General features: G+C 38.8%; 1 protein-coding gene across 1 annotated transcript in view; it reads right to left on the bottom strand.

Annotated features, from left to right (window-relative positions):
* Window positions 1–8,514: 8,514 nt before the first annotated feature.
* The window catches only part of LOC125482985 (vesicle-associated membrane protein-associated protein A-like), a 70,713-nt gene continuing 64,604 nt past the window's right edge, over window positions 8,515–14,623 (bottom strand). Inside the window, exon 5 of the mRNA XM_048596192.1 lies at window positions 8,515–13,015. Within this exon, the coding sequence (XP_048452149.1) occupies window positions 12,854–13,015 (162 nt within the window). The 3' untranslated portion in view covers window positions 8,515–12,853. The remainder of the gene's footprint in view (window positions 13,016–14,623) is intronic.

Here is a 14,623-nt window from a genome sequence, read left to right as displayed (position 1 = left end):
GCAGCAGGGAGGTCATTCTCCCACCGTTCGGGGCCTTTGGCAGCAGCAAGGTCATTCTCCCAGCATTCAGGGCCAGCGGCAGCAAAACTCCTCCAGAGATTGAGGCAGCAGCTTCAGCAGTGGACTCTTCAAGATGGCAGCACCAGCAAGGGGACATCTGCAGCCGAAGTGGGACTTGTGACCTGGCAGTGGAGCCAGGGACTCTGGGTCACAGGGTGAGTGTGGGCCCACCGGCGAGGAAATGGTGCCTAAAGTGGGACGACGCCTACGTTGGTGCGTCCACATCAAGCAGCGGTGGAGGTCTCTCTTGAGAACAGGTACCAGCATCGACTGATATTCTGAACTTTTTACTTCTATATTCTCCTAATTTATTCCTATGACCTATAATGCCAGACTATTTACTTACTTACTTTTTTTTTGTTTCCTAAGAATTTGATCTTAAGTATCTGTACCTAGGTACCTTCGTACCTAAGATAGCGCTGTACTGCAGTGACTGTAAACTTTTTACTGCACTCATTTGAGTACATGGGACAACAAAGCTAATTCAATTTTCCTCTTTTCATATTTATTCAATTCTCTTCTGAAAGTCTCACTGGATCTAGCCCAGTCATCTGATCCTACCCATTGTGGAAAACCTCTTTGCCCATATGGATATTGGTTCTTTTGCCAACCACCTAAATCAGTACTTTCCAGCTCTCGACTGTTCAGACAATGGAGACAATTTCTCGGTCAACATACATGTTGGTAATAACACCTCTATCAAATACATCTGTTACCTTCTACTTTCTATGGAGAACAACGCCAGCTTCTCCAATTTCTGCAGGTAGTTGACATTCCTCAAATTATTCACAGAAATCTTTTCTGCATCTTTTATATCTGCCTCACATTGCAATTGTTTTTTGGGCAATGGCAATCAGGTTTAAATTAACAATAGTGTAATACTTTTAAAACAAACATTCATTAAGGTGTCCTTATAATAAAAAATAACATTGCATTTCTCAAAGGAAGCAGCCAAGTTTGACAATAATCATTAAAGGTAATTGTACCATCAAAAACTGGCTACTGAACCAAGAACTATGGACAAAGGAGTTACAACAGGGCAGGTCATTCTGCTGTTCACAAAATGGCTTTGTTCTTAGCATATCCCTGACTATGAATATGCTCCATAACTGGTTATACTCCCACAGTGGGGAAGCGGAGCAAGGGCGAGGTCACCTTTGTTGGTCTGTATAAGCATGAGCTCCCAAAGAACACACTTTGGAACAGTATGATCTTGGAACATGTTAGTGCCTGACCAGGCAGCTCAATCAAAGGTGGGAAAGTAAATTATTGAGTTTTGAGACACTCATCCGAGTACCTTAGCACCTAGTCGACCACGTAATTTAATCAAGAAGCGTTAAAATCTCATAAAGCTGAGTTTGAGGTCTGGGTTCAAAAAGAGGTGGAAACCCTTGTGCTTATTTGCCATAACTCAGATGGTAGATACATTCATCTGGGCACCATATTATCTAGCCTTGACTGGCCTCATCAGTTGCTCTATTATTGAAGCATAACCCTCATAAATTAGACCTTTCTTTTGTCACTTGGAATCTTGAGGAGTTAGTCTGGAATTGGACAGTTTCTTTTTCAGAAATGGATTTATGTCCATGCAAAATTAAACAATGGTCATTGACAATTGTCACTGACTGCGTAATAACTAAAGGACCTTCCCTATATCATGAGGTCAGAGGTGAGGATGTTCGCTGATGAGTGAATAACATTTACTATTCCTCTGATACCGAATTAGGGAAGGGCTGTAGATGTCATATACATGGACTTCAGTAAAGCGTTTGATAAGGTTCCCCTTGGTAGGCTGATGGAGAAAGTGAAGTCGCATGGGGTCCAGGGTGTACTAGCTAGATGGTTAGAGAACTGGCTGGGCAACAGCAGACAGAGGGTTGTAGTGGAAGGGAGTTTCTCAAAATGGAGAACTGTGACCAGTGGCATTCCACAGGGATCCGTGTTGGGACCACTGTTGTTTGTGATATACATAAATGATCTGGAGGAAGGTATAGATGGCCTGATTAGCAAGTTTGTAGATGACACTAAGATTAGCAGATAGTGAAGGGGACTATTGGAGAATGCAGCAGCATATAGATAGATTGGAGAGTTGGGCGGAGAAATGGCAGATGGAGTTCAATCCAGGCAAATGCGAGGTGATGCATTTTGGAAGATCCAATTCAAGAGCGAACTATACGGTAAATGGAAAAGCCCTGGGGAAAACTGATACACAGAGAGATCTGGGTGCTCAGGTCCATTGTACCCTGAAGGTGGCAACGCAGGTCGATAGAGTGGTCAAGAAGGCATACGCATGCTTTCATTCATCGGACGGGGTATTGAGTACAAGAGTTGGCAGGTCATGTTACAGTTGTATAGGACTTTGGTTCGACCACATTTAGAATACTGCGTACAGTTCTGGTCACCACATTACCAAAAGGATATGGATGCTTTGGAGAGGGTGCAGAGGAAGTTCACCAGGATGTTGCCTGGTATGGAGGGTGCTAGCTATGAAGAGAGGTTGAGTAGATTAGGATTATTTACATTCGAAAGATGGAGGTTGAGGGCGGACCTGATTGAGGTCTACAAAATCATGAGAGGTATAGACATGGTAGATAGCAAGAAGCTTTTTCCCCAGAGTGGGGGATTCAATTACCAGGGGTCACGATTTCAAGGTGAGAGGGGAAAAGTTCTTTACTCAGACGGTGGTGGGTGCCTGGAATGCGTTGCCAGAGGAGGTGGTAGAGGCGGGCACGATAGTGTCATTTAAGATGTATCTAGACAGATACATGAATGGGCAGAGAGAAGAGGGATACAGATCCTTGGAAAATAGGTGACAGGTTTAGATAGAGGATCTGGATCGGCACAGGCTTGGACGGCCGAAGGGCCTGTTCCTGTGCTGTAATTTTCTTTGTTCTTGGTTCATTCCATGCCCCAGTGAGGCAAAACCTAGACAGTATCCAGACTTGGTCTAATAAGGGTCAAGTAGCATTTACATCATACAACTGCCAGACAATGACTATCTCTAATGAGAGGATCTAACCATCACCCCTCAACATTCAATGGCATTAACACTGCTGAAACCCTCAGTCTCTAAATCCTGGAGTTAGGGTTAGAAACTGAACTGAACTAGTCATAGTGGCTACAATAGCAGGTCAGAGGCTGGGAATTCTGTGGTAAGTCAGTCACTTCTATCTTTCCAAAGCCCATCCTCATCTACAAGGCATAATTTAGAAGTGTGAAGGACTACTTCCCACTTGCCTGGGAGAGTGCAGATCCAAAAACACAAGAAGCTTGACACTATCCTAGGCAATTGGCATCTAATCCACTACATTTAACATTGACTCCTTCCACCATTGAAGCTCAAGAGCAGTTATTTGTACCAAACTGCAAGGTACACTGCAAAAATTCACCATGGCTCCTTTGACAGCACTTTCCAAACATACATTGAAATGATCAATTTTGTAGTTACATGGGCAGCATGAGGTTTTTGGCATGTCAGAATCCCACCTCATGTTAAACTTAAAGCACTGGTCGATTGCTACACTTCTCATCTCTCCACAATGAACCTGCAATTTCCAAACATGATCTGTCTAGATCATTGTAAAAGTTAGGGTAAGGAGAGTTGCATCTCTAATGGAGAGGTAGTGATGTACTAATCACGCCACTGGCAACTGACAAACTCAAACCAATGATCTAAAGAAATGCCCTGGGTCAAATCCCACCATAGAATCTGGTGTAATTAAATATTAAATTATTAAAATATGGAAATGACCAGCTAATGTCAATGATGGTAATGGTGACAATTCATTTATCAATTGTTATAATAATCCATCAGGTTCATTAATGTCCTTCAGGAAAACAAATCTCTCATCTTTAACTCATTGATCTACCTGTGACTCCAAACCCACAGCAATGCGGGTGCCTTCTGAAATGGCCTAACAAGTCATTGATTTCAAGGGCAGTTAGGGGTGGAAAACATAAGACCATAAGATATAGGAGCAGAATTAGGCCATTCAGCCCATTGAGTCTGTTCCACCATTCGATCATGGCTGATATGTTTCTTAACCCCATTCTCCTGCCCTCTCCCTCTAACCTTTCATTCCCTTCCCAGTCAAGAATCTATCTACCTCTATCTTAAATAGTCTCAACAACTTGGCCTTCGCAGTCTTCTTTGGTAATGACTTCAATAGATTCACCACCCTCTGACTAGCAATGCCCACATCCCACAAAACAATTCTTAAAAAAAAAAGTCCAGCAAGCCTACAACTCACGTGTGTGTTTTTTTTATTTGAGACCATTCCGAAGCAGGTTAAGAAACCTGGCTTCTCTAATATACTGAGTCACAAAAGCTCAGAAGCCAAGAGGTTTTCTCTAGTTCTCCAGACTGCTTGATGATGTTCATTGAAATGACTTTCCTAGTCTCACCTCACTTGATCTAGGTTTCTTCCTGCCCTACTTTGGAAATGTCCAGTGAGAGTATTTTGAGTAGTATTCTAACTGCCTCAGGAACCAATTTATCTTGCAGCAGTGTTCCCAAATTTTTTTTTAATATGACACGATTTTAAAACTTGAAAATTAATGCAAATCCATAGTAACAAAAACTAAGCTGCATTGCAAAATTCAATATGAGACTACAGTTTACGCATTATGGATCAACATATTATATACATATAAATATGAAAGTCTGAAAATCCTAGGCTCTTGGTGAGTGAAACGCTACCAAACCATTAAATTTGAATCTGCTTTCATAAATATTGAATCATAGTGTGGAAACAGACCATTTGGCCCAACAAGTCCACACCGCCCCTCCAAAGAGCATCCCACCCAGACCCATTCCCTTATCCCTGATTTCCCCATGTCTAACCCACCTAACCTAAACATCCTTGGGCACTGCGGGCAATTTAGCATGGCCAATCCACCTACCCTGCACATCTTTGGACTGTGGGAGGAAACTGGAGCACCCGGAGGAAACCCGCACAGACACTGGGAGAATATGCAAACTCTACACAGACAGTTGCCGGAGACTGGAATTGAACCTGGGTCCCTGGCGCTATGAGGCAGCAGTGCTAACCACTGAGCCACCGTGCCACCCATTGCTTCAAGAAGCCACTCCAGGAAAGCTTTGATGTATTGACAAAGCTTCATTACACCAAAGTACACCTGATCAGAGCCACCACAGCCAAAGTGTACAATAGGGGGATTCCTTATGATTTGTCTCACTTAGTCCCCAGACCAGGGCAATAGCAGGGGGCAGGATCGCAATGTGATTTCATTTTTTGAGCCCATTTCTTTGTTCAGCCCAGAGTTTGGGAACAGCTCTATTAAAGGTATCTGACATACCAGATATTTTGCTATCACCTTTATAGAACATTATGGTCAATAATTACTCTCCAATGATATCGACATATTCAAGTACGTCTGAAAGATGGACCCTCACGAGGAAACAGGTTAAAATTAAAGGCGATTGCATTCAGAATGCCATTCATCAGCAAGACACCTGGTCAGACTTGAATTGCACCTTCGTAGTTCCTGGGGGTTAAAAAAGTCATGGTGTCTGACTATATACACATCAGACTATCTTCTGTGTGCATGGAAGATCAGCTGTCATCCCCTTTGCACTTATACAGTTTAAAATCACTCTCAGTTATCGACTGTTACTCTGTCCTTTCTTGGCTTAGGTACGTAGTCAACTTTCTCCCTCAGCTAGCTGCTTTCATTTATGAAAACATCTGGTTATGAATAATTTTGCAGAATATGGGCAAGGTGGAACGAAGAACAAAGAAAATTACAGCACAGGAACAGGCCCTTCAGCCCTCCAAGCCTGCGCCGATCCAGATCCTCTATCTAAACCTGTCGGAGAAAGCTAAAGAAACATTGCAATTTCTGTGCTTTGTGCATGTAGGTCAAATGACATTGAGAAATTGGTATTCTATTGACATGCAATATTAGTTTTACAAAGGAACCACAAATTTGAATTTTTAAAATTCATTCTTTCATGTGAGCACCGCAATCCTAGATTGTACTTGAACTCAGCAGCTCACCAGACCATCAGACCACTCCAGGGTGCAGATAAAATGTCAAACATATGATTATGAATGTGGAGTTACACGTAGGCCAGAGCAGGTAAGGATGGCAGATTTTCTGCACTAATTGATGAGTGGACATTTGTTTTTAAAATGACAAGTGACAATAGCTTCATGGTCCTGAGACAAGCTTTCAAATCGAGATTTTATTTCTTAATTGAAAGGAAGACAGCCCGAAATATTGACTTCCCTGCTCCTTAGATGCTGTCTGACCTGCTGTGCTTTTCCAGCTCCACATTTATTGACTCTAGCTTCCAGCATCTGCACTCCTTACTGTCGCCAGGCTAATGCTCTGAGAAAACTAGAAATGTTAACTTTGATTTCTCTTCACAAATGCTGCACCTGAGCTTTTCCATTCTGTTTTCTGTTTCTAATGCTCTGGAAACATGGGTTTAAATACCTCTAGAGCAAGTGGTGGAATTTGTATTAAAATCAATAAAACTGGAGTATAAATTTTACCATAAAACACATAATTAAAGTATAATTACAACTTAGTATTTTCTGTGAACAATATACAAATAAATGGATGGGTTTTCATTTAAATTAAAATTAATTGATTGACTGCAGTTGGGAATAAGGGCACTAAAAGCCACAAAATTCCTACCTAATTTTACAAATTGTTGACTACAAACTTAATAAAACTCTAATGATACATGGAGGTTACTTGGTTTTAAATCTTACCTCCACCTTCAATAGCCCTTGATATTTTAAACTCAAGTGATGTGATGTTACCAGCAAATGCAACATTAATTGGCCATCTCTAATCACCTTTGAGGTGGCAGTGAGCTGGTAATAAGAACCTCTCTCGATAGAAATTGTCATAATTTCACATCCATGGCACAAATGCCATTTGTCAATTCAAACATGAATGTCACTTGGGCACGTACAGGTATGCACTGCTCATTTGTCTTGGGAGATTCATAAGGAATTGAACACTGTAGTCACCATCACCATCCCCAAATCCTCACATTATGGAAGGAAGGTGATTGATGAAGCAGTTGAAGATAGCTGAACCTAAGGCACTGCCCTGAAAAAGGTTACAGAGACAAAATTTAAAAGGGACCTTAGAGCAACTTTTTCACACAGAAGGTGGTGCGCATATGGAACAAGTTGCCAAAGGAAGTGGTAGAGGTGGGTACAATTACATTTAACAAGTACATAGATAGGAAAGTTTTAGAGCAATATGGGCCAAAAACAGAAAATTGGGACTAATTCAGTTTAGGAAACCTGGGTGGCACGGACAAGTTGGGCTGAAGGATCTGTTTCTGTGCTGTATATCTCCATCAATCTAAATTTCTACATTTAGGCCCTGCATCCGAGATGATGGACTTCCCTCAATGAGCCACCACCTCTATTCACACTGTGTACGACTTCAGCCAGGAATCCCCAGCTCCCAGTGACTTCAGTCTTAAAAGGATTCTGGGATGCCACAATCAGCCAAGTGTTAATATGCTGTCAAGGGCAACACAGTGACATAAACTACCATGACAAAACAGACGTAATTTTAAAACCAAACAGAGGGAATTGCTGCAAAGAAAACTTGAACTCCAAAACAAGAGCCAATCCCCAAATAAAGTTCAGTCACAATGTTAGGTCTGTGTCAGATTATGTATGGCTACACTGCAATTTTTAAACAAACACTAAAGCCTCAGTGATAACATATAGTTAACATATTGGAATATCAAAAGGCTGTCATAATATGTAAAATGACTAATTACAATATAGCTGTACTACTGGAAATTATGTCAGCCAGCATATTTCAGAGACCACCACAGATGACAGCTTTTTAAGAAAAAAGTCATATTTATGAGAACAGGAACAAAATTTTTCATGCTTCTGGTGGGTGGAGTTCTTTTAAAACTGTATATAAATAGTTTGGTTTATGAAATTCATTATGGAAACAACTGAATATTTTCTCGAGTTAAAGGGTGGTAGCATTCTGAAGAATGGTCATTTTTGCTTAAATACAGGAGAGAATTGGTATTAAAAGCACCAAATTGAGAAAAATCTATAGCATAAATACACTCAAGAAATTGCTTAACCAAATGTTTTTGTGTAGCTTTTGCTAGCATCTCCTTGAATACTGGTTTACTCACAAAATTCTAACTTGAACGTAACAAATTTCTTAACAAGTTATGACACATTAATATTTAAACCATGGCACATGATGTAAATTTGTGTTCAATGGTGTTGAACAGAAGCTGTCAAGAGATCTATCAGATTACAGGCAGTCAAACCAATATTTTCTACCTTGCATCGCACTGCATAAAAACTGTGTGCATATATCATTCATATACTAGTGTTTCACCTAATGTCAAATACTAGGGGAATAACATTGCTTGCTTTCTGCAAATGCACTGTGTATAAAAGTTAGAAGGAAAAAATGCTGACATTTGGGTTATCTTGACTTTTTATTGGTGTCTTTAAAGTCAAACTTAAACCACAAACTTTTTAAAATAATTAACTTACTTTTGAATGTGTAGTACATGTAATTGCCTGCAACTGGACAGCAGCTGGTTACTGCCAGAGATTACACAGTAATAACAAGAAACTAATACATAAACTGTTTACTATACTTACATGGCCAAAATTTAATTAAACACTTAAAGCAACTACAATTTTGTTTTTAAAAGTACAGCGGCTGAAACAGAGTAAATCAAATCTATGGGACATTTTATAGTATATCACTCAAGCACGTCAATTATTGCACGAGAAGTTGATTTAGCAACACAAAAATCAAATAGTTATAACTGTCTTACAACAAAGTAAAAACAGTATCACATTATATAGTGTATGCAGTGGAATTTAAAAATAGCATTTAGTTGGTTCTAAACACATTATTTTGAATTATTCAGTAATGGAGTATACTTTAGAAGCTAACAACACATTAAAGACACGATTGAATATGGAATAGGAACAGGAACTAGACTATCCAAATTTGAATTGGTTATTTTATTAGATGATGTTATATTCCACATAAAATATATATCATAGCTTATGAGACATAGGACCTTCAACGTCATGTTATCACCTACCATCTCTAGACCACATTCTGAATTAAATCTAATCCAATGTCATTTCCTCTCAAGGTCAGCAAGACTGCAAAGGTCTGATCACTGAGGCTGAAGCACAGCTTTCAACTTTCTTTTCAAATTCGTTTTCACTTCTTCCATCGTTGATCTCCATTCAGTTGTCTTTGACTATAGTCTGACAATATCTGGTCTTCACCAGTGTGTACACGTGTGTGTGGTGAGGTGGGGGAGTAAAACTTCCAATTATTGAATATCGGAACTTGCTCTAAAGATTGCTACTATTCAACAGACAGAGAACTACTGTTCAGAATCCCTCTCTACAGCAAACCAAATTCAAATTTCTTCATCTTAGATGGTCTCTTAAGTGACTGATTGGGTAATCATCTTGATTGTTATTGACTCCTAAATTGGCAATCACCATTTTGTTTCACAAAACCAATGTTCTCAAGAGCTTTTCATCTTTATTTTTAATAAGGGAATGAAGGGTTATGTAGAAAAGACAGGAAAGTGGAGTTAACAATAATCAGATCATCCATGATTTCACTGAATGGCAGAGCAGACTCGAGAGGCTGAATGACCTACTTTTGCTCCTTAGTCTTACGGTCTTAGTAACACCTGCTGAATGGAACATTTTTCCAGCAGTTACACTTATTCAAAAACTACCAATAGAGAAAAAATAGTTAGGAAGGGACCATCAAATCAAAATCTGACTGTCGTCATCCAATTCAACGCTTGACAATAGGTCTTTGGATATAAAAATAGCTAGAACCTCATTTCACTTTCCAGTCTGAAAGAGAGGTTATTGCTCTCCCAACATTGCCTTGTCCATTAGCTATTCAGACAAAAGATCAAATGTCAGACAGCTTTTATGTGGATGGTGCAAGCGGTCAGAAGCTAAATGGCTAATGGTTCCATGAATTTAATGAAGTATTGTGTCATATAGGTCAAAAGTCAGCAGTCAATTTCTGATGTGCACTGAGCTTGCCGAGCTGTGATTGCAACAAGTACAATTAGCCCCAATGTGAGAGTGATGAGGAGAAAGGGGGAAAAAAAGACAGAAAACATTAGCCTGAGTTTCTGCTCCCAATTAGTGCCCAGTAGCCTCTGTGGCAACGTGCACATGCAACCAAAGAACAGGACTGGACTCAACTGGGATGCCAGTTAAATAGCATGCTAATCCTCCCCTGAGCTCTCAAAATTGCTATTTGCTCTAGATAGCAAAGGGATACAAGCAGCCAGAGTACCAATGAGGGAATTGGAAGGGACTGAAATTTTGAACAAGAAAAGCAAACAGATTTATAGCAGCTCTATCAATGGTCCATAAATTATCTCTAACCAGGCAGTTAGAATAGATGCCCAGAATAGATAGTGAATTCATTCAAAAGGAAAAATCTCTTCCTTCTGTACCCAAAATTACACAGACTACCAGTCATGTGGAAGGACACCACTAAAGTAAATTAAACCAGAGAATATCCAAACTCCCATGCTTAGGTAGTCATACTAGTCACAACACGGCATTGACTGAAATTATCCTAGAATCAAACAGGACAGACTTCAGGCTACTGAACCCACTGTGCCAATGTAAATTATAGCTAAACTTTAGGAATAAATGTGACTAGTCATTTCAGAGAAGCAGCATCAGGGACAGCAGTAATAATGTACTTGAACAGCCAGGATTATGTAGTTGAATAGATATGACAAAAATGCAAGACAGTTTCAATATTAAAAGGCTGCTTAAATTGCATATCAAAAGATTAAAAACTTGTGCAAAAGTCACTAGAAATTGAGTTTGCAATCTTAATTTCTCAATGAAATGTTTGTTAATTTTTATCTTAGTGGATTTTCCAAGGCAGTTTCTTTAATTTACGTTAGTTATCTTTATTTTTTGCTCAAAGTACAGAATTACAGTAAACAAGAGAGCCAGATTAGAGGTAGATACCTGGCATTTAGATATTTGCGAAAGATCTTGCGGGATGGTTCAGTATGATTAGTAGCATTTCACCAAGTGGTCTTGGGAGTATAACAGGACTACAGAATGAAAACATAATCTTCGCAGTCCTGTGAAATTTCAAAATTTACCAGGGAGGGGAGAAAGAACACTGGGGTCTCAGTACTGAAACATGATTATGGTCTATCAGCAATAGGAAAGCATGCCTAGTGTTCAGTAGTGCTGGAAAAGTGAGACACAGAAGCAACAATGGGTTAAGTACCTGGATTTGGTGTGATTGAGGTGGTAGATTTGAGGATGAGAGACTGTTGGCAGGGACAAAGATGTGCAAAGATGTGCAAAGATGACTGCACAATCTGTCAACATGGGGAAAGTTTTCCAGATCAACAGGATGGTGTTAAACAGAAGTGTGGAATCAAGCAGAGAATCATAATTCTTTTCACTATCAGACAAATATGCCGGCAATGTCTCTTCACAATTCACCACAGCTATACTCATAATAGCCTTCCTTCATATTGTTCAACATATTGTACCACAACTCTTGCTTGTTCAAGGGCAATAGGCACTTTATTGAGTGCATTCTGTTTGCTATATAGTAACTATACATGAATAGGAGATGTACCACATTGGTTATCCAAATTTAACATGACAGATGATGATGAAAATATAAAACTTAATTTACAGACAAGTAGAATTATCAATTAATAATTCTACAATCTACATCATAAAACATAATTATTTAAAAAAAACCACTGCCGTATACATTATAAGTAGACTTTGTGAACATAAGTGTTTGAAAGGATGGTAATGGCCTTAATTTGGATTGTGTTATGTGGTACAACACAGGCTCTTCCCAATACAGTGGGACATAATTTCTCCATGAAAGACAAAGAAAAATAACTACAGGGCAAGGTAACTCATGCCACTTGTGCCAGCTGATCAGACAGCAGCACCAGTAGCAGGTCACCTTTTATTAGGAACAGTATATGGAGTAAAGACTTGCCAGGGAGGGGAGAAAATGAGAGAGAAAAGCAACTTTTAACAAAGGCATAAATTCAAATCCATAAATTCCACATGCTCAAAGACAAGAAACTGAGGTATACCTGCCAAAATAAGAGAGACAGAAAAAATACACAATAGTTTTAACGTGTTAAAGATTTTATTTTTGTTAAATACCATGGGACAGGATTGGTAAGAATGGAGATTTTTCAATCAACATTTGCCTCACGGTGGGGGGAGATGTTTCTGTAGCTAGGGAAAATCTTTGCATTTTTAAACTCATCAGCCTTCAGCAGCAAGGAATGGAGGGGGGAGGGGCATTGTAATTTACAAGGAGGCACCTTTTCTTCAGCACATCTTTCATCACTGGTAAACAAGTGGCATGAGCAACCTGACTATAAAATGAAGAATTTCAAGAGGTAATCCAGCAACAGGTAACAAAATTTAAAAGGATTAAAATAACATTTACAAGACACTTAACATTTCATTCAACTCTTATTAAACCACAGAGAGAACAACTCATTATTTCCAAGGACCTTTATGTAAAACCTTGAGACAGCTGCTATTGATGTATTTGACAATGTACAACTCCAATTATCCAAGAACTGAAAGTAATTTGTGTTCTAACTGTGAGATCATTAAAGGCAAGGCCTGTAAGATGCTGTACACAAACATGGTCACTGTGAGCCATACTACCAATGATATGGCAGATCAACAGAACATTTCAGGCCTCAACAACTCGCATGCTTCCTCTACAAGACGAATTTTCCTAGAAAGAATCCAATGAAAATGGCTGCAATTACAACAAGGAGGGAGGGAAGAGCAGTAGAGCCGTTGTCTCTGAGTGTAACACTAGATGTGGAAGACACTGGGTTGCCTGACTGAGCTGCCTTCCTCAGCCTCAGTCCATCATCCTAAAGAGAACAAAACAAGAGAATTACAATAGAAAAATCACAGCAGTAAGCAACACTTCAAATTGTTATAATTAGTGCAAATAGTGATAATTTAATTTGGCCTTAATAGCCATTTAGATGTTACCATTAAGTTGCAGCCCATTAATTTACAACTAACTGCAACAGCACAGTAAACCTTATTTTCATTCTTTATAAAAAGAATGTTATACATTTCATGCAAAGCATTTCTCAAATCTGGTCAACTACAAACATCAATTGGAAATAGTGTCCTTCTCTAAGCAAGGGAAGAAAAGGTATGGCTAAGCTATCACTGGCCCGTCTGTGCACCAGGTAACCAGTTCTTGAGCACATTTGACAACTTTTGGCTATTGAGTGGCACAGGATTTCAAAAGGCCAAATATTAGTGATTAAGACTATAGTCCATATAAATAAATACACACATGGGGACAAAGATTTTAATTGTCTATTTACAATGGTTTATTTATTACTCAAATCCTTTCCAATATTTTTATTTCTCAAGTTTGTGCAGCAGCAGGATAACCAAAGGCAATAAGGCAGACAAGAATCAGCTTAGGGAAAGCACATTTTCCCTAAGGATTCCAATCACTCCCCTTTGTAGTCATTGGTTCAAATGGAACACAACCTGAACAAGTAGGGATCAGTTAATCTTTCAGGAGCTCCCAAATTAAAGTTAGATAAAGCTTTCCCATAATGAAAAAGAAAACTATTATAACCGAATATTCTAGTTAGAAAGACGGGCTTTTTGCTTGTGAAACCATGCAATGCATCTCACAAATACAATATGATACAACATGAAGAGGTAAAGCTTAGTCTAAGTGCAGGCTACTTTGAATTCTTAGGCAGTATCTTAGATTAGAATGTGATTTTACAAATAACTCATGGAATGATGAATTTTATTATTTTGTTTAAACCTAGGTTTAGAAACAGAAAGCAGTGATGTGAATGGAAAATGCTCTGCTTTGGCTTACAATAGTAACAAATGAGGTTATTCATATTAATATGAAAGAGCAGTTCTTAATATGAAGATAACACCATTCTATTAGTTCATGCAACTATGCGAGGGATATTTATTTCATTCCAAGAGATTTGGATCCATCAGACAGATTTTAGTTGCTGGTAAACAGAAGGTAACACATTTGCTGATCTGAAAAGTAGATAATGTTAAATAAAATTATACATTTAAACAAAAAAGCCATTGGGTTACAACTACTCACCTCTTACAGTGACCAAAGTGAAAATAAAAATGTAAATTCAGGGTATTTGAATAATTGAGCACTGTATGAAGATGCGATTGTAATGTACTATTTTCATGTGCTAAGTTTTATTTTGTTTTCTGTATTTCAGAAAATTACAAAAATTACACAAACACAAGCACAAGTTTAACTAAATAGTCAAGCATGCAATTTAAACAAAAAAGTCCTGTTAAGAATCTTGGTAATTTGGAATTAAAAATAAAGCCCAAGTGACAAAAGCATAAACTGACTTGGTACCAAAGGACAGGAAAGAGAATAGCATAAATCTAATCTTTGGAAGAATTCAGAACTGGGATGAGGACAATTATGGAGTCTTTTAGAGCTCCACACAAGA

Source organism: Rhincodon typus, chromosome 4, assembly GCF_021869965.1.
Source record: "Rhincodon typus isolate 14 chromosome 4, sRhiTyp1.1, whole genome shotgun sequence".
Classification (NCBI taxonomy): domain Eukaryota; kingdom Metazoa; phylum Chordata; class Chondrichthyes; order Orectolobiformes; family Rhincodontidae; genus Rhincodon; species Rhincodon typus.
This window is presented reverse-complemented; position numbering and strand designations above follow the sequence as displayed.